The 19,488-nt window shown below is 35.9% G+C and overlaps 1 protein-coding gene across 1 annotated transcript in view; it reads left to right on the top strand.

Moving 5' to 3' along the window:
* LOC121381316 (calpain-7-like) overlaps positions 1-16,801 on the top strand; it is a 45,124-nt gene extending 28,323 nt beyond the window's left edge. Inside the window, exons 11-20 of the mRNA XM_041510575.1 lie at positions 1,894-1,987; positions 2,924-3,070; positions 5,315-5,542; positions 6,510-6,654; positions 7,873-7,972; positions 8,537-8,669; positions 9,567-9,642; positions 10,079-10,430; positions 13,469-13,561; positions 15,429-16,801. Coding sequence (XP_041366509.1) covers positions 1,894-1,987; positions 2,924-3,070; positions 5,315-5,542; positions 6,510-6,654; positions 7,873-7,972; positions 8,537-8,669; positions 9,567-9,642; positions 10,079-10,430; positions 13,469-13,561; positions 15,429-15,573 — 1,513 coding nt within the window. The 3' untranslated portion in view covers positions 15,574-16,801. The remainder of the gene's footprint in view (positions 1-1,893; positions 1,988-2,923; positions 3,071-5,314; positions 5,543-6,509; positions 6,655-7,872; positions 7,973-8,536; positions 8,670-9,566; positions 9,643-10,078; positions 10,431-13,468; positions 13,562-15,428) is intronic.
* Positions 16,802-19,488: the final 2,687 nt, after the last annotated feature.

The raw sequence follows: 19,488 nt of genomic DNA, 5'->3' as shown, positions 1-19,488 counted from the left end.
TTGGTGATAAATGTGAGTGTTTGATGTGATAACATCTTGTTTCATCTGGCCATTGGTGATAAATGTGAGTGTTTGATGTGATAACATCTTGTTTCATCTGGCCATTGGTGATAAATGTGAGTGTTTGATGTGATAACATCTTGTTTCATCTGGCCATTGGTGATAAATGTGAGTGTTTGATGTGATAACATCTTGTTTCATCTGGCCATTGGTGATAAATGTGAGTGTTTGATGTGATAACATCTTGTTTCATCTGGCCATTGGTGATAAATGTGAGTGTTTGATGTGATAACATGTTGTTTCATCTGGCCATTGGTGATAAATGTGAGTGTTTGATGTGATAACATCTTGTTTCATCTGGCCATTGGTGATAAATGTGAGTGTTTGTTGTGATAACATCTTGTTTCATCTGGCCAGTAAATTCTTGTAATTTAATTTGAACTAGTGTTTGAAACATGTGCGGGGTCCTAATAAAAATAGTGTGACAATTTTTGGGTGGAACTAGAGTAGTCATAGATGCTACCCATTATCTCTGAAATGAGCATCTTGACCCTCAATTGTATCTGATTCACTTTAAGGGATAGGGGTGGTAGTATTTATGTCTGTGGTGGATATGTTAATTGATATGCTACATGTAGGAATTTTAGCCACATACATGTATGTTACTATTGTCGTCTATGGGATTTGATTTGGTGGTATACACCCTATAAAGGAGCTATCAATCTAGCTGTCTCATCCCTCCCATAAGACTAGTTCAAGAAAAGTAATTTGTAGCTCCCCTTAAGATGTGAATTTAAAAAAACCCTGCAAAAAGATTAAATATCAGTGATCAATATGGTAACATCTTAAATGGCTCCCAATAATTTAAGTTTTGAGAACAGTGAATCACTCCCCACATTTTAAAAGTATTTTTTGTGGTAAGGTCTGATACCATACAGATAAATCATTCAGGCAGAGCATAAATATGGAATACAAATACAAATATTTTGATCACTCTTATGTCCTATCATAGATGCAACTTAAACTTAAGGAGTAGGAGGGAAATCAAGTGGAGTGGAGACTAAAAAAGCCCTGGTCTTCTAGAAAATGACAAACTCTGAAAATAACAATATCGAATATGCAACTTTCCACTCCCCTACCATTCTCCTGGCTAAATCCAGTGCGAGATTTATCACTCTTACAGTTTTCAAATGTGATTGTCTTTAAGATGTCATTTATCAAAGGGTTGCCTATTATAATAAAAGTATGAAGCAAAATGCTGTCACTGGTTGGGGCGAGTACAATATACAAAAGCTACTCTGAACTCATATTGTTTCATTTTGTCTTACTTCCAAAGTAGGTTTGAAGCATGTTAGATCTAGGCTATTCAACCCCTGCAATTAAGAAAATGTCCACAGAAAAAAAATGCCATTGAAAAAACCCTAAATATAGTCCCAAGGCAAAAAGGTGTCATGGGGAATTAAAACTCCATGGCATTGCAATATATTTTAATGTTTTGAGAAAAACAGATATATTGACTTTAACAAGAGTTCCATTCAGTACTGAGATATGCATACACAGACACAAACACACATACATACCAGTTTTATATTTTGAATAAATAGTTTAAACACTATGCTGGTAACACTGATTTCAAATTGTTCAGTTTCATTTAGTACTGAGATACACAGACACAAACTCACATACATACCAGTTTCATATCAAATAAATAGTTCAAATGCTATACTAGTAACACTGATATCAAATTATTCAGGTTTCCAGCTTTATATCTTTAAATTATTATGAAATTGATAAAAAAATTAAAACAACATCCCATCTTTTTTATTATGTTAATGTTACTGTTAACAGATTTAGGTTGCAGACACTAAAATTTAGGACTGTTTGTTTCCACAGCATTATATTCCCCCAGAATCGTCTTGGTGAGCCAGTGTATAACCCATGTGGCAAGTACATGGTTAAGCTGAACATAAATGGTGTACCTAGAAAGGTTGGTATAAAAGGCATTGCATGATTCTTTGTGTCTCTTGAAAAAAAAAAAAAATTCATATATGAATATGTGTTGATTTTAATCGAATGAATGAAAAGATTAGACATCCGGGGCAAAATCTAAAATTTATAATCCATCCCAACCTCCTACAAAAATGTTTTTGTAAATAATTTCAGTTTGGTTTTACGTAAAAAGAAAAGTAAAAGTGTTTTGGAAATAACAGAAATATACTATTTTTGTGCACAATTTAGAAAACAGTCTGCTCAAAAATAAATAACTTGTAGTAAATTCCATAGTATAAAAAAATGTATTCTCCGTGGGATGGACTGTAGTTAAAAATTATTACCAGTGATGGTAAAAATTAAGAAGACATAACAGTGAGATAGTGTAGAATCTGAATTAAAATACCATTGTTATGATTATGTTAGACATGTTATAAGTGCAGATGTATTATTAAACATTTCTTTTTTTAAAAATTAAAATAATACATTAAAAAATTACGCATTTGGTTCATTAATGCCTATAGTACATAGAAACATACCACCAAGATTGTTACTCTATTGCAATTGAATGGAAATATTCTATTTATTTGCTTAAATTTTATTATTGAAAGTAGTGTAGTATTTAATAACAAAATAATTATTATGGTGTTTTGTGGCATCTATTCTTGCACAAAATAAACTGCAAAAAGTGAATCAAAAGCAATATATATGCAAAGTATTTTTATTATATATTATAAGTAACCTTTTTGCTCAATAATTTATGGTAAATGTCTGAAATATTTAAAATTATTTAAATACATTCATTGCATATTCAACAAAAGTGATTTAATTAAATTCTTATATTTCACAATTATGATATTTTGAAACGGATAATTTTAGCAGTCTGTTTTTTAAAATTCTGTTCACTTTATGAACTTCTGTGAATACTTTGAAGGTTGTGATTGATGACATGCTACCTCAGAGCAAGTATGGAGAGAAGCTGTGTTCATTCTCTAACAACAAGAATGAACTGTGGGTGTCCCTGATGGAGAAAGCGTACATGAAAGTGATGGGAGGATACGACTTCCCAGGATCAAACTCGGTCAGTCCTCACTGAAGTACAAAATAAAAACATAAAGATTAATAGAGTAAAACCTTTCAAAATGTTTTCTATGTAAACCAAGATTCCCTCAAAATCAGACACTTCTCATAGACCCTGTTTAATATCAGTACAGAACAGAACCTCTCTATAATGATACCCTTTAAAACTGGACTTTTTTAATCCTGTGGATGTCTGGTTTTGAGGGGTTTCAATGTATTAACAAGTTTCACTTACAGTCAGTGAAGCTAGTATCTGAGTTATATACCTTTTCTGTTTTGAGTAAAATACTTTTGAAACTACTACAGACATCAAGGAAGATTAAAAACACATTGGATTTGCAAAATTGTTAATTCAAGCAATGAATTGATAATAATATGTAAATAATGGTATTAAAGATATGTCCTGTAATAATACCTAGGATCAGTGACTTTAAGCCAAGATTAAAGTCAGCTCTTACTCTTTTTTTCTCTCTCCGTTGGCAGAATCCTTTGTTTGAAAGAAAGAATATTTTGGTTTCTTAAATGGTGAAATTATCATTTTAAATTCAAGATTCAGTTCAAATTTAAAAAAAAGAAAAGAAAAAGAAAGGAAAAAGATGTGCAATAAAATGGTTCATTTCAGTAATTTTTCTTATTATATAGGATTGCAGGATAAAGAAAATAACTAGCTACTGTGTTAAAGGGACACGCCCTAGTTACGGCTAGTTGTGAACCATTACGGCGTTGTTTTTCGCTATTAAACCCATTTTTACACAAATAAAATTGCACTTTACTTACATTTTATTATTTAGAATACACATTTCCATTCACCTGAAGTGCTTTTTGGTAATCCTGGTAATCCTGATGTTTGTAAAACCGCGAAATGCATTTTTTGTATTTCTTAAAATGCCGCACGCACTCGAGAAAAAACCGTTAAGCAAACGAGGTCCAATCTATTTTTAGAGGGAATCTTCCTGTGTAAACGTCACAGACGTTGGTATACCACGTGACCGTTATCGTTTTGGTTCGGTTTGTTTTCTCGTGCACGGTTCGTGCAATCAACATCCGATTTGTTGTCGTTTGCTTGGTGGTCATTTGTGAGATATTTCTTCACAGTTCGTGAACATTTTCAGTAACAATAAAGTTCAGACAAGTAAGTGTCTCAATACAAAACGTTACAAACCCTTAAAACCAATAATTTTGCTAAGTCTTACGATATCTGGAGAGGGGATACAACCAGAACAGAACAGTTGGAACATGTCCAGGAGAGGTGAAAGGACTGCACCCCAAGTCTGTTAAATTTGTTTTGACGTAGGCATTGTTGTGCTTCGAGCGACATCTACCGGTGACATCAGAATACTAACTTTCAAAATTATTTCAAGCAATTTGGACATGGGGATTCCCATGGTATTTATCGATCTAAAACCTGCTTTTTCACTCCATTTGATAAAAACGTGATCTAAGTGTGTTACATGTTTGTAGATTAACGAAATTATAATTTATTTTTTTCGCTGGATGGAACTAGGGTGTGCGGCTTTAAATATTGGCTTTATCCTGCTCAGGCTGAATGACGAATGTCATTTTAACTATAACAGGATAAAGCCAATATCTTAAAATTAAGACAGTAACTATTTACATGCATACTTGTGCTTTCCAAAAAAATTACACTCTTACACTACAGATGGATTTTTTTAGTCTATGGGTATGGTGTAAAACACAATTGGTGTGAGCATTAAAAAAAATGAGAGGAATAAAAAAAACACCCAAAACCCCATTTAAATTGAAGCTTGAGGGCTAAAGTGCTTGTAATGAATTTAGACTGATGATTAGATAGTTCTAGTAATGAGGTTTAAAAAGCTTCAGTTGTGTTTGGAGTGGGATATAGCTCAGTGGTAGAGCACATGCCCTCAATAAACTCTGATTTCCCCCCTTATTCCAACCGGTACTCCATGACTGGTACATCAAAGGCCATGCTATGTACTGTCCTGTCTTTGAGAAAAAATTCATATAAATATTGTCTATGGCAATGGTTTTATTCCTCACTATTTGACCCAATGTTGAAACCATATGTTAAATACCATATAGGCATAGTTTATAGTGTAAGTGTTAAAAAAGTATGCCCTCCTTTTCATTGTTATTTTTAATGCACAACTAACATCATTTTGATTTAAGCATTCCTGCAATACAACAGAAGTATATAATCTATGAATTGTTTTAGCACATTGAAAGCACACTTTATATGTATTTTCTTTTCACTTTGTTTTAGAACATAGACCTGAATGCACTGACTGGGTGGATACCAGAACGTTCTGCCATACGACCGGGAACTGAAGAGTTCGACAAAGACAAGGAATTCAAACGACTGCTTGACAGGTTTCACCAAGGACATTGTCTGGTTACCGTGGCTACAGGAGAAATCTCGGATGCTGAAGCTGATCGAGCAGGGTTGGTTCCCACACACGCATACGCCATGTTGGATGTTCGAGAAGTCAAGGTAAGCTTACACTGAAAACACATGTTCTTTCTTATGTTAACCTGGCCAAACATCTATTTGCATCTCCCCGTGCACCCTTCCCCTTCGTATAATGATTTTTAAAAATCACACTTGAACACAAGGCAGCTGGTCAGCTCTACTAAACTCTTTTTTAATTGACTATTTTTAAAAACTGAACAGCAGAAGACGAGTCCACACCGGCTCAAACCACTGATACTGACAGATGTGGAACTTCAACACTACAAGGGTGGGACGTAGCTCAGTAGTAGAGCACTCACCTGATGCATGGTCGGTCTTGTATTGGGCTATTTCTCATTCCAGCCAGCGCACCATGACTCATGACTGATATATCAAAGGCTGTGGTTTGTACTATCCTGTTTGTGGGCTGGTGCATATAAAAGATCCCTTGTAAAATGTAGGTTTTCTCTATGAGTAAAACAATTACCAAATGTTTGACATCCAATAGCTGATGATTAAAAGTCAGTGTGCTCTAGTGGTGCTCAATGGTGTCATTAAACAAAACAAACTTTAACTTTTAACACTACAATTTGAATTTCCCAGTATCAGTAACCTAGAGTTTTTCCACTGTGTCAGGAGTATCTGATTCTGGTCATGTGACTTGTAGTTCCTTCTCTTTTCTTTGAGAGATATAGATGGGATTTTCTTCATCTCTCATGCTGGATTTTACTGTTTGAATTTACTTTCATTCTTTTGAGTACTGCAAGCAAGTGAAGGGTCAAGTTGATGCCTTCAAAGAAATGAGACACACAAAGCATTGTTATAGGAAATACATTTTTATTTTCTTGTGATGAAAGTCATAATTGGCAAGATAAAAGTCTTTATTTTTACTCAATGTAGCATCTCCATCAACACATTTAGCATGTAGATCACTATACAGCATTTGTGTTTAGTTTCGTTTCTCATAAATTGTGAATGCTTGTTTAACAAAATTAGTTTTATTTTTCAGGGTAAACGGTTATTCATGTTAAAAAATCCCTGGAACCATCTGCGATGGAAGGGACGCTTCTCTGAAAATGATTCCACTAGCTGGACTCCTGACCTTCAAAAGGCCTTGAACTATGACCCAAAGAGTGCACAAATGTGTGACAATGGTAGGGTATTATTTTTACCTATATAAATAAATTTAACAGGTTAGTAATATGTACAATAGTTTTGAAAATTATGTTTACTCATATTTGCTTTTTGGAGAATAACATTTCATATCAGTATCATAGCTAGTGCTTTTGTTCAAACTTGCGTTATCATTCCTTCCTTTCTTCCTTGCTTCCTTCCTTCCTTCCTTCCTTCCTTCCTTCCTTCACTTTAAAGGATAACAGTTTTTGTGTTGTACTGTTACCATTTTACCTTTCAAGTAATTTAAATTTTATATTTGTGTTCTTTTTTTCTTGTTCCCTACAACATTCACACAATATTCACTTTTAAATACTTGTATATTACATGCAGTCCATTCTCAAAGATGAATTTGTCAAGACATGTTTAAAAAACAGACAAACTGTTTTCCAAACCACTAGCTCTATAATCTATATTATTCTATATTGTTGGTTTGTGTTGGATCGACTATGATTCCAAACCACTAGGTCTATGATCTGTATTATTTGTCCCCAGCTGGTCCAACTGGAGAGGACTATAGGCTTCATCTCCGTCCTCCCGTCTGTCTGTCCGTCTGTCTGTCCCACATGTGTTCCAGATGTTTTTTATAGAATGCCTTGAGATATTGAACTGAAATTTTGTGTATAGCTTTATAATGTACTGTTGCAGATCAAGTTTTACTTTCATGACGATTTGCTGGAGTTATGGCCCTTGAACTTAGGAGATGTATACATTCGTTTTTCAGACTTTTTTTTTTCACAAGGCCTTGAGATATTGAGCTGAAATGTTTTGTATTTTTACCAATTTTTGACGGAATTATGGCCCTTGAACTTAGGAGATATTTAATTCCCCCCCCCCCCCTCCGACTTTTGCTGTGAAATGTCTGAAGATACTGAAATGAAATTTTGTATATATATGATAAAGTTTAACTTTCTTGGTGATTTACCCACTTTTCACAGAGGTATGGCCCTTAAACTTAGGAGATATCAAAATTTATTTTCCAAACTTTTCTTTTGGAATGCCGGAAGATCTCGAGATGAAATTTTGTATATATATCTTTATCATGTACTATTACTGATCAAGTTTAACTTTCATGGTGATTTAGCCACTTTTCACAGAGGTTTGGCCCTTGAATTTAGGAGATATGAAAAATTGTTGGGTCCGTTAGGTGACATGTATGGCTTTAGCAGTACTCTCAGAATGTTTGTTCTATATTGCAGGTGTGTTTTGGATTGACTATGATTCCATTTGCAAGTTCTTCGATGTCTTTTACATCAACTGGAATCCAGACCTGTTCTCACACACAACCTGTGTTCACCAGTACGTTTTTGTTTTTGGTTTCATCACTTGGGCCAATGCTTATAAGACTTTTAGTGTCCAAATTCAAGACTTGGAAAAGTCTCTAGTTTTTTTTAATGATAAATAATATTTGAGGGGCTTAGACTATTAAAGCATTGAGTTTAGACTTTAAAGTTTTATTAGCATATGATCTGATCAGATCTTACAAGTCTAATTTGCTAAGGAGCTGTTGTTAAAGTTTAATGGCTACTGACCACTGTTGATTAGGTGTAACAAGTCATATGACTTAAATTAATGGGTTTTTAAAAAAATCTTTTCTTTGCATAATTTTGATGACATTATTGTTTCATTGCTGAGTTGTATCTTGTTTAAAACAACTAAGGGATGTGCAGAAAAAAAAATTCAGTTCATATTTTTATAGGATCTTTTCTACCTAGACAAACAGTGTACTTCTAAACAGAAAAAAAAATCCTACCCTTTTTTAGAAGGTTGTAACCACACCCAGCTGTTTATGGTGCTGCATTTTTCACATATTTGTAAACTTAAAGAGTTACTGAATAATTAAGTCCAGATATTACCTTTCAGTACATGGCTAGCGAAGGAGGGCCCGAAGAAGGACAGTTACAACATCAGTGATAACCCTCAGTATCGACTTGAAATCCGATCAGCCCAACCATCGGCCGTGTGGATCCTACTAACCAGACACATCACAGACAAGGTGCGGTCGTTGTCTCTATGTAATGTTGTAAAATGTTATTTTTAAATGTGGATGTTATATATGAGCCATAATATGTGTATTGTTATCTTCAAATGATGTACATGGAGTGTTACCTGTAAAATGTTGGCAATATTATATACATTTGAAAATTTATTAAGCACCACCTATTTTTTACCACATGATTATATTTTTCAAGTAACTATGACCATTTTGTGGATACAAACCCCAGAAATTAATGTTGTGTGTGTATAGAAGGTATTGAAAAAACTGCTGATTGCAAGTATCACTGATTATCAATATTTAATGATATTATAAGAGAAAAGTAAAAAACTGTAAATATGCATGAACATTTTTATTATAATTAACTATGGAGCTGAAATCACTCTGATGTGCTTCTCATAAATAATTTATTCATGCCATCTTGGTAAACACCCAGTAAATACAGAATATGTTAAATGTCTCGATATCATGTTTAAAGCAACATCAGCACAGACCACTACTTCGAAGAGCCTTTTTGGCTACAATACAGTTCAGATGGTGCTTAATTAATTTCCATGTTAGTATGTGAGCCGTTAACAAGTGGATTATTATCTTCATGCAATGTTATTTGAATGTATTTGAGAATATGCACATTATATATGAGCCATTCCATGTATAAAGGATAATAAACGAGTTACCAGTTATTATCAAATTTATGTCCCGAGTGAAATAATTTTCACCTGTCACAAGCTTTGTTATGCCCCAGTGCTTCTATAATCATGAAGCTGTAATGTAATTTGTGCATACCAAATATGATTTGATTTTTAATTTTTTTTATCAGGTTTTTATTATTATTAAGTGAATAATTTTAATTGAAAAATCTTAATTTGTGATTCCTGACATTTTGTTATATTTTAGGATGACTTTGCAAACAATAGGGAGTTTATCACTGTGCTTGTGTACAAAACTGGAGGGAAAAGAGTGTTCTATCCATGTAAGTTATGAAGAAATGTCTATTACCCAATATCTTTTACAAAAAGGAGATAACTAAACAATTCATAAAATTGTCCTGACATTTGTTTTCAACCAAATTCTCTTAATTTGTTTTGTTTTTGTTCTGACCAATGCAGGCGCATGTGTGTGGAGGGTGGTGGTCCAGGGCTCATCATCTCCCCCTGCTCATTTTTTTTCCAATATATTTTCCGGGGTTGAATTAAATATATACTTTTTTGTAGTTTTTTTGCATTGTATTAAACGTTCTCTTCATTTTAATTCAATTTTCGTATCTTGTCAATTCTTATCTCATTTTTCTCCAAAATTAAAGTGTTGTGAGGGAAAAAAAGACTGATCCATCTAAATAATAAAACTATAGAAAAGTTAATGTATGAAGGGGATCTTTTAAAACATTTTAAAGTATGAATTATTTTCAGATGATCCTCCTCCATACAAGGATGGAGTTCGAATCAACAGCCCTCACTATCTTTGCAAACTGGTGGAGAACAAAGGGACATCACTCTATACACTTGTGGTTTCTCAGTATGAAAAGAACAATACCATCCATTACACGCTACGAGCATATTCCACGTGTGAATTCTCCCTGAAGCAGTTTGTTGACCCCTACAAGACTCAGTATCAGAAGAAAATCACAGGAGAATGGAAGGGGGTGACCGCGGGGGGTTGTGGAAACTTCCCCGACACTCACAAGAACAATCCTATATATCAACTGAAGATCGACAACAGTGCTACAGACAACTGCATACTGATCGAGGTTCTGGGTCCAAAGTAAGTTGGAGTCACTTTTAGCAAATGAAAGGAATATTTAGTTTAATGACATCTCAGCACATTTATACTATAGGTATTTGGTGTCTGATGTATGATTACTTGGACACTATTAAGAGAGAGGAAATCTTCTACAGTTACACAGGCTACTCCTTTGAAAACACAGCAAGGGATATTTTATATACACCATCTCATTGATAAGACATTACATACTATGACCTTTGATGTATTGTGGGACACTGGCAGAGATGAGGTAAGTCTTAGTACTTTGAAAGTTATCGATCCTGCAATACATCATATTAGGGTCAATAAGTTTAATACTAGGAAGACACTATGATTATTATCGCTTGTTGGGACTAATCAGCTCTTGGTTGTTGGGTACGACCTGTTGGGACTTGTCGTAACGATAGCTATTAGCTGTTAGGGTCAGAGAAACGATTCAAAATTTGAATCTTATATGATAAGCGAGTGTTGGTATTTTCATAGAAATAGATTCTCATTTTTGTCTTGTCTGTTGGTTCTCACAATAACATCAGAGGAGCATGTGCAAATGTCTGTATTTCAATTGGAGCACCCAAACAGTTTATCGCATAGTGTCTTCCTAGCATAAGTTGTTTAATAATATTTGTTGGCTTGATGAATTCATCAACTTTGTTTTCATATGGTTTGTGTTTGTATTATTCAGACTACAGTGTTGTGTGTACTGTGATTTGTGTGTTTGTATTATTCAGACTACAGTGTTGTGTGTACTGTGATTTGTGTGTTTGTATTATTCAGACTACAGAGTTGTGTGTACTGTGATTTGTGTGTTTGTATTTTTCAGACAATAGTGTTGGGTGTACTGTGATTTGTGTTTGTATTTTTCAACAGTACAGTTTTGGGTGTACTGTGATTTGTGTATTTACATGTATATTTTTCAGACAGTACAGTGTTGGGTGTATTGTGATTTGTGTATTTATATTTTTCAGACAGTACAGTTTTGGGTGAACTGTGATTTGTGTATTTATATTTTTCAGACAGTACAGTGTTGGGTGTACTGTGATTTGTGTGTTTGTATTTTTCAGACAGTATAGTGTTGGGTGTACTGTGATTTGTGTATTTATATTTTTCAGACACTACAGTGTTGGGTGTACTGTGATTTGTGTATTTATATTTTTCAGACAGTACAGTGTTGGGTGTACTGTGATTTGTGTGTATTTTTCAGACTACAGTTTTGGGTATACTGTGATTTGTGTATTTATATTTTTCAGACAATACAGTGTTGGGTGTACTGTGAGATGTGTATTTATATTTTTCAGACAGTACAGTGTTGGGTGTACTGTGATTTACTGTGATTTGTGTGTTTATATTTTTCAGACAGTACAGTGTTGGGTGTACTGTGATTTGTGTGTTTGTATTTTTCAGACAGTACAGTGTTGGGTGTACTGTGATTTGTGTGTTTGTATTTTTCAGACAATACAGTGTTGGGTGTACTGTGATTTGTGTGTTTGTATTTTTCAGACAGTACAGTGTTGGGTGTACTGTGATTTGTGTGTTTGTAATTTTCAGACAGTACAGTGTTGGGTGTACTGTGATTTGTGTGTCTATATTTTTCAGACAGTACAGTGTTGGGTGTACTGTGCTTGTGTCTCTATATTTTTCAGACAGTGGTGTTGGGTGTACTGTGATTTGTGTGTCAATATTTTTCAGACAGTACAGTGTTGGGTGTACTGTGATTTGTGTGTTTGTATTTTTCAGACAGTACAGTGTTGGGTGTACTGTGATTTATGTGTTTGTATTTTTCAGACAGTACAGTGTTGGGTGTACTGTGATTTGTGTATTTATATTTTTCAGACAGTACAGTGTTGGGTGTACTGTGATTTGTGTGTATTTTTCAGACAGTACAGTTTTGGGTATACTGTGATTTGTGTATTTATATTTTTCAGACAGTACCGTGTTGGGTGTACTGTGAGATGTGTATTTATATTTTTCAGACAGTACAGTGTTGGGTGTACTGTGATTTACTGTGATTTGTGTGTTTATATTTTTCAGACAGTACAGTGTTGGGTGTACTGTGATTTGTGTGTTTGTATTTTTCAGACAGTACAGTGTTGGGTGTACTGTGATTTGTGTGTATTTTTTAGACAGTACAGTTTTGGGTATACTGTAATTTGTGTATTTATATTTTTCAGACAGTACTGTGTTGGGTGTACTGTGAGATGTGTATTTATATTTTTCAGACAGTACAGTGTTGGGTGTACTGTGATTTACTGTGATTTGTGTGTTTATATTTTTCAGACAGTACAGTGTTGGGTGTACTGTGATTTGTGTGTTTGTATTTTTCAGACAGTACAGTGTTGGGTGTACTGTGATTTGTGTGTTTGTAATTTTCAGACAGTACAGTGTTGGGTGTACTGTGATTTGTGTGTCTATATTTTTCAGACAGTACAGTGTTGGGTGTACTGTGCTTTGTGTCTCTATATTTTTCAGACAGTAGTGTTGGGTGTACTGTGATTTGTGTGTCAATATTTTTCAGACAGTACAGTGTTGGGTGTACTGTGATTTGTGTGTTTGTATTTTTCAGAAAGTACAGTGTTGGGTGTACTGTGATTTATGTGTTTGTATTTTTCAGACAGTACAGTGTTGGGTGTACTGTGATTTGTGTGTTTGTAATTTTCAGACAGTACAGTGTTGGGTGTACTGTGATTTGTGTGTCTATATTTTTCAGACAGTACAGTGTTGGGTGTACTGTGCTTTGTGTCTCTATATTTTTCAGACAGTAGTGTTGGGTGTACTGTGATTTGTGTGTCAATATTTTTCAGACAGTACAGTGTTGGGTGTACTGTGATTTGTGTGTTTGTATTTTTCAGAAAGTACAGTGTTGGGTGTACTGTGATTTATGTGTTTGTATTTTTCAGACAGTACAGTGTTGGGTGTACTGTGATTTGTGTGTCAATATTTTTCAGACAGTACAGTGTTGGGTGTACTGTGATTTGTGTGTTTGTATTTTTCAGACAGTGCAGTGTTGGGTGTACTGTGATTTGTGTCTTTATATTTTTCAGACAGTACAGTGTTGGGTGTACTGTGATTTGTGTGGCAGAAACGTCACCCAATGCTCCTGGGTCTTTTAAAAAAACAACATCTGGTGATTTCAGGTAGGTAATATAGTTTTTTGTTTGTTTGTGGGTTTTTTTTTTTTGACTTTCATATGTCTTTCTCTTTTTCTGTTCTAGTATATTCGTGAATAAAAGTATATTGGATTAATCCAGTATGAAATGTCAGGCAGGATTTAAAGAGAGAATTAAAGTTATCCTCTCAATGAAAGGTCTTTGAAAATGTTTAGACAGACTGCTAGATGCGCCGTCTGTACATGACAGCCAAAATACAAACTCATCATATCTGCGTGTAAATGAATGAAATAAAAAACTTATTACTGATAACACTTTGTGACACCTTTGGCATATTTATTCTCCTTAGGTTCATACAGGTCTTCTAGAATATAGTAGAAATCCATTAGCTATTGGATCAGTGATTTTCAAAGTTTATCATACAAAACTGTTTTTAATTAAATGTCATTATTACATAAATATTAAATAAATGTTATATTAGTATTCCAGGCAGGGTTACTGTGTGGTTTAGTAGGATACAGGTGTGTGTGCGGGGAATTATGCATGGGAGTCTAGACTCATAGAAAGAGATGTTTCTATGGGTGTTAGTCCATATTCTCCCAGAAAATGTATTAAAAAAATGAAAATTTGTGTTTAGCAGATGGGTTTCAACTCCTAACAATGCCCCCCCCCCCCCCCCCCCCCCTCCAAACATGTACCTGAGATAGCATATTTTATTTTATCCTGCATTCACTATATGTCTTGTCAAGATATAGTGGCTTGATCAATTTTTTTATGGTATAACATTTAGTGAAATATCTTAAAATATCAGTGAAATAAAAGTATTATCAGTCACTCAGTGACGATAACACATTTTAGAGTGAAAATTTCACTATTTCACTCCCAAATGTGTTATCGTCACTGTAAAAAAGGTTATCTTCACTGTAAGAAAGGCGGAACTATTTTGTTGCTGGCATTTTAAAAATAAGGGTAAATTGCCAAAGTTATATAATAAATAGAAAATTTCATGTTTTTTTGTGAAATATGATTTATATCGCATCTCGTGAAGTTTGCAATCATATCACACTCATCACACAAGTGCGACTCATGAGATATGATTGCTAACTTCACGAGAGGAGATATTATGATTTTATAGCACTAAGATAGTTTCGAAAATATGGGCACAGATATTCTGTCTATATTTTAAACCATGGTATTATATACCTCAGTTAGTGAGCTCTGTGGTCTGGTGATTAAGCTACTGGACAATCAAGCTGACCACAGTGGCTCAAATTGTGTCAAAGCTGGCTCACACTTTCATTCATCTTTCTCATCTATCACCCTCTGCCTATCATTCTCAGTATCTGAATATAAAAAACTTTCCCATTTCATACTGTTTCAACCCTGTCTGTCAGTTTCCTCCGATTCTGTCTTGTGAGCTGTCCACACCATTGCATACCTGTCTCAACGTCCTCCATGGATGCAGTCTCTGTATACTTCCCTGCACCCACCTGGCATCCTCATCCTCTGCCGCTAATAAAGCTGGTATGACCCATGGCACTAACGTCCGCCAGTAGTAGGGGAGCAGAGTAGGTGGTTACAAGTGCCTCTTAACAATAACAGAAGTAACTACTAAACACTCCCTGAAGTGGTCAGAATAAGCCCACAGTTAAAGCTGATGGGGAAATAGCAGGTGTGTGGCATGGATAGAAACAAGCACCTGTCGCTGTTGGTGAGATAAGGACTGGGATGTGGAGATGGACAGCAAAAGAAGTTGAAAGATAAGAGGAGCTGCCAGATTGGGAAGAAATGAGACTGAAGTCAAAAGGAGAAAAGGGGGCAGTGGGAGAAAAAAAAGAGAGAAAAACCCCCATTATATACCTCAGTTGAATAAGATGTCTGTTATCTGTTTCAGGCCAGGCTACTGTGTACTGCAGCTGGACAACATTTCAGGTGGAGTGTATAACATATCACCTTGTACGTTCAGACCCGGGAAAGAGGGACACTTCTTCCTGGACATCAGCAGCTCCGTCCCCTACACCATCAGCAAGCTGCAGTGAGTTCAGGCAACAAAACATTCTGTCAGGCTGTGATAATAGTCTCCACATAACGTCTTCGCCAAATGTCTGAGGAAACCACTAGCCCTCACAGAGGCTTTGGCTAGTGCCCTATGTAGTATAGTAGTACAGTTAATAAATTCCACTAGCCCTGTGCAAATATTCACCAGCCGGAACCGAGGGCTAGTGCATTTGTCAAACCCTGCATAATGTGGCCACTTAATTCAGGATCCCTTAATACAAGCTGTTGTAGTGTCATGGGCACAGGTGATGGCCTTGGCCGGCTCCTCCGTCCAGGACAAGAAAAGGGTAGAGGTGGGTGGGAGAGGGGATTGCACACACTGGCAAGTGCAAGAGAGCATTAGCAGCCCGACTGGGGTTGGTAGTGTGTAGGGGCAGTAGCCTCTTAGAGATTATGATCATCCATATATATGTGGCCACCAGGTACATCTAGCTCACTTGGTTCATGTGGCCTCTTGGAAATTATGATCATTTATACATTCATTATATATTCTTTAGCCCACATGGTATATCTCTTGCAGCTTATGCCCATCTGGTACAGGTGATCAGCTAGTGTATGCTACATTCTTTATACTTAGGACATATGACCACTTAATTGGTGCACATATGGTGCATATGGTCAAGGGTGAATCCAGATAGGGGGGTGGAGGTTGGGGTCACAGAAAGCTGATGATTCCCCTCACTCCACCCGTTTGAAGTACCATTTTTAATGACTTTTGTAAAATTCACTATCCACAATATACAACACTAAATTGCCCTGAAAAACCTCTCTCACAACAATTGTGGAGCATGCCCGAAACTCCACTACAGACCCCCCTTCCTTTGGGAGCTTGGCTGATTTGCCATTTTTAAACTCCCAACATTTTCGTTTTAGAGTTTTATGAGCCTCCTCTTTATAAAATCCTGTATCTGCCCCTAATGGTATGTATGGTTACTTGATACATGTAACTACTCATGTAGTACGTGCCCTCTTGGTAAATATGACCAATTGGTACATGTGATAACATGATGCATACATGCCGTGACCAGCTAATAACATGTTTCCACTTATTACAGTTGAGTTTTCCACAATACTTGCCAGTCTGTACATGTAACCAGTCGATACAGTCGGCTGCATGGACAGTTTCGACTGCCAGATTTTATTGTACTTGGTGGAGGAATGCTTCTTACTATATTTAACTTAGTCATACCAATAAATACTCTACAACTGGATGTGCTGTGGTCTTTCTTACCTGTGGGCCAATGGAAACAAAATGATTGCTTGAAGACATGTTGTGTACTATAACTGGGCCCATGCTTATAAAACTTTATTCAAGATTCAAATAATAATATCACACACATGCCATTAGTATGGCATTGCATTGGCGTTAAAGTCTCAGACTCTATTAAGAGTCTTGAGTCTATACTAAAAGTTTTATAATCACCGGGTCAGAGGCCTAATTCACTAAACTCTAGCAAGTTTGCGAGCTTGCAGAACAATGCAAAAAGACTTGTAAAGATGATTCCTTTCATTTCAACTTATTTTCGTGCTTACATCCAATTAAGGTTCAAGCACGCTGTCCTGGACACACACCTAAGCTATCTGGGATGTCCGTTCAGGACAATGGGTTAGTGGTTAGTAAGAGAGAAGAGGGTGTAGTGGTGTTACACCTACTCACTGGGTCATTAAAACACGCTCTGGGTGGAAGCTGGTACTGGGCTGCGAACCCAGTACGTACCAACCTTATGTCTGATGGATTAACCACGACGCCACCGAGGCCGTTATAAAGATGATGCGATGCTGCTTAATTTAAAGAGATTCTAAGAGAGCTTTATGAATTAGGCCACAGGGACCGTATTTTCAAATCAATCTTAGTGCTACGAAATCATAAAACCGTCGTAATCTATGAGATTACTATGGCGTGTGCTTACGACGGTTTTACGATTTTGTGGCGCTAACATGGCTTCGAAAATATGGGCCCAGGGCCCGTACTTATAAACCTTTTAGTAAAAGTAAAGTTTGTTTTATTTAACGACGCCGCTAGAGCACATTGATTTTTTATCTTATCATCGGCTATTGGACGTCAAACATATGGTCATTCTGACACTGTTTTTAGAGGAAACCCGCTGTCGCCACATAGGCTACTCTTTTTACGACAGGCAGCAAGGGATCTTTTATTTGCGCTTCCCACAGGCAGGATAGCACAAACCATGGCCTTTGTTGAACCAGTTATGGATCACTGGTCGGTGCAAGTGGTTTACACCTACCCATTGAGCCTTGCGGAGCACTCACTCAGGGTTTGGAGTCGGTATCTGGATTAAAAATCCCATTCCTCGACTGGGATCCGAACCCAGTACCTACCAGCCTGTAGACCGATGGCCTGCCACGACGCCACCGAGGCCGGTATATAAACCTTTTAGAGTCCAGACTCTATCTCTGATGACGTCACATGCATACATTTTGTATGGCGTTGTCATGACATTAGTGCCTCCAACTATATTAGAGTTTTGAGTCTAGACTGGATGTTTTATAAGCACCGAGCCAGGTTCTGAATATGTTTTTGTCAGTTGCCAAACGAACGCTCTTCACAACTTGTGAACTGGAAAATAAGATTTTCATGACTTCTGATGAATGCAGAATGAGACCACTGTTTCAAAACGGGGGTGTTGTTATACAGAACCAGTCTCTAACATCAGTTGTGTGATGTCACAGGCAGCAAAATATTCTTATACATTTGTCAAACATCTGCAAACACCATAGTTGCCTTCTGTAACATATTTAACATTAAACATTTAGCTTAAATAAATATTTCTGAGTTTAAATACATACATATTTCTGATGTATGAATTAGGTATGTCACGATACACCGATGCACCAATGTGTCACAATACTACTGCTGACGATACGATACATGATACCCTTGCTTGTGTATCTGTTTCTATTTTGACCATGTATCGATTTTTATTTTTATTTCGTATATCGAGTTACCAACACCAATTTGTACTGATATGTACTTATTGCCAAGTTATTTACTTCAAGGAAAATCAGTGAAGTGGACAGAGAATATGTGCCTGTTTCTGTCAACTTGTCTATGATGTGGAGATTTTACATTAAAACTGTTTAATAATTTTTGATCATGTTTATTTCTTATTTTTAAATAATTTCTAAAATTTGTGTTTTACTGAGAAAACCTGTGAATAAGCTATTGTTACCATTGTGTTACATATCGTATCGCAGGTTAATGTATCATGATATATTTGTTATCGGGAAGTAGGTGTATCGTGACACCCCAAGTGTGAATTACAATGTTTGCTGTGAGCAATAACATGACCAGCTGAGGATCGCTCCATTGAAATGGTGCTGCACAGGAACGCTCCTCATTTTAAATGTATTAAAATACATGTGTGAGTCATTACTATTTAATAAATAAATTATCTAAAATTACGAAATGTTTTTTTATTTTTATCAGTTTATTAGTTTCCAATACTATAGTACTGAATACTGTTACAAATTTTGAAGTATATGATTTTTTAATTATTTTTTTTACTGTAATCCAATTAAATTGTTTAATTAAACATAATAAAAGCTCAATAAATAAAATATTGACAATTTACATTATATATACTACACATGGGCGTCATTTGGTGGGGGACAGGGGGGACATGTCCCCCCCCCCCACTTTACTCTAAATAATGTTCTCAGACAACCACAATGACCTTAATTTTTGCAAAATTTTATAGGTGGGGGGGGCATGCCCCAAGACCCCCATAGAGTCGCTTCACGCCTAGGGCGCTCGCGATTAGTCGCACGAAATATTGTTAGAACCCAATTGTACCCCCCACTTTTTCCTTGCAAATGACGCCCATGATACTACACATACAGTATTATAAATATCATACACATATTACGTCTGTTAC

This window comes from Gigantopelta aegis, chromosome 9, assembly GCF_016097555.1.
Source record: "Gigantopelta aegis isolate Gae_Host chromosome 9, Gae_host_genome, whole genome shotgun sequence".
Taxonomy (NCBI): Eukaryota; Metazoa; Mollusca; class Gastropoda; order Neomphalida; family Peltospiridae; genus Gigantopelta; species Gigantopelta aegis.
Note: the sequence above shows the minus strand (reverse complement) of the source record. Positions and strands in the feature narration are given on the sequence as shown.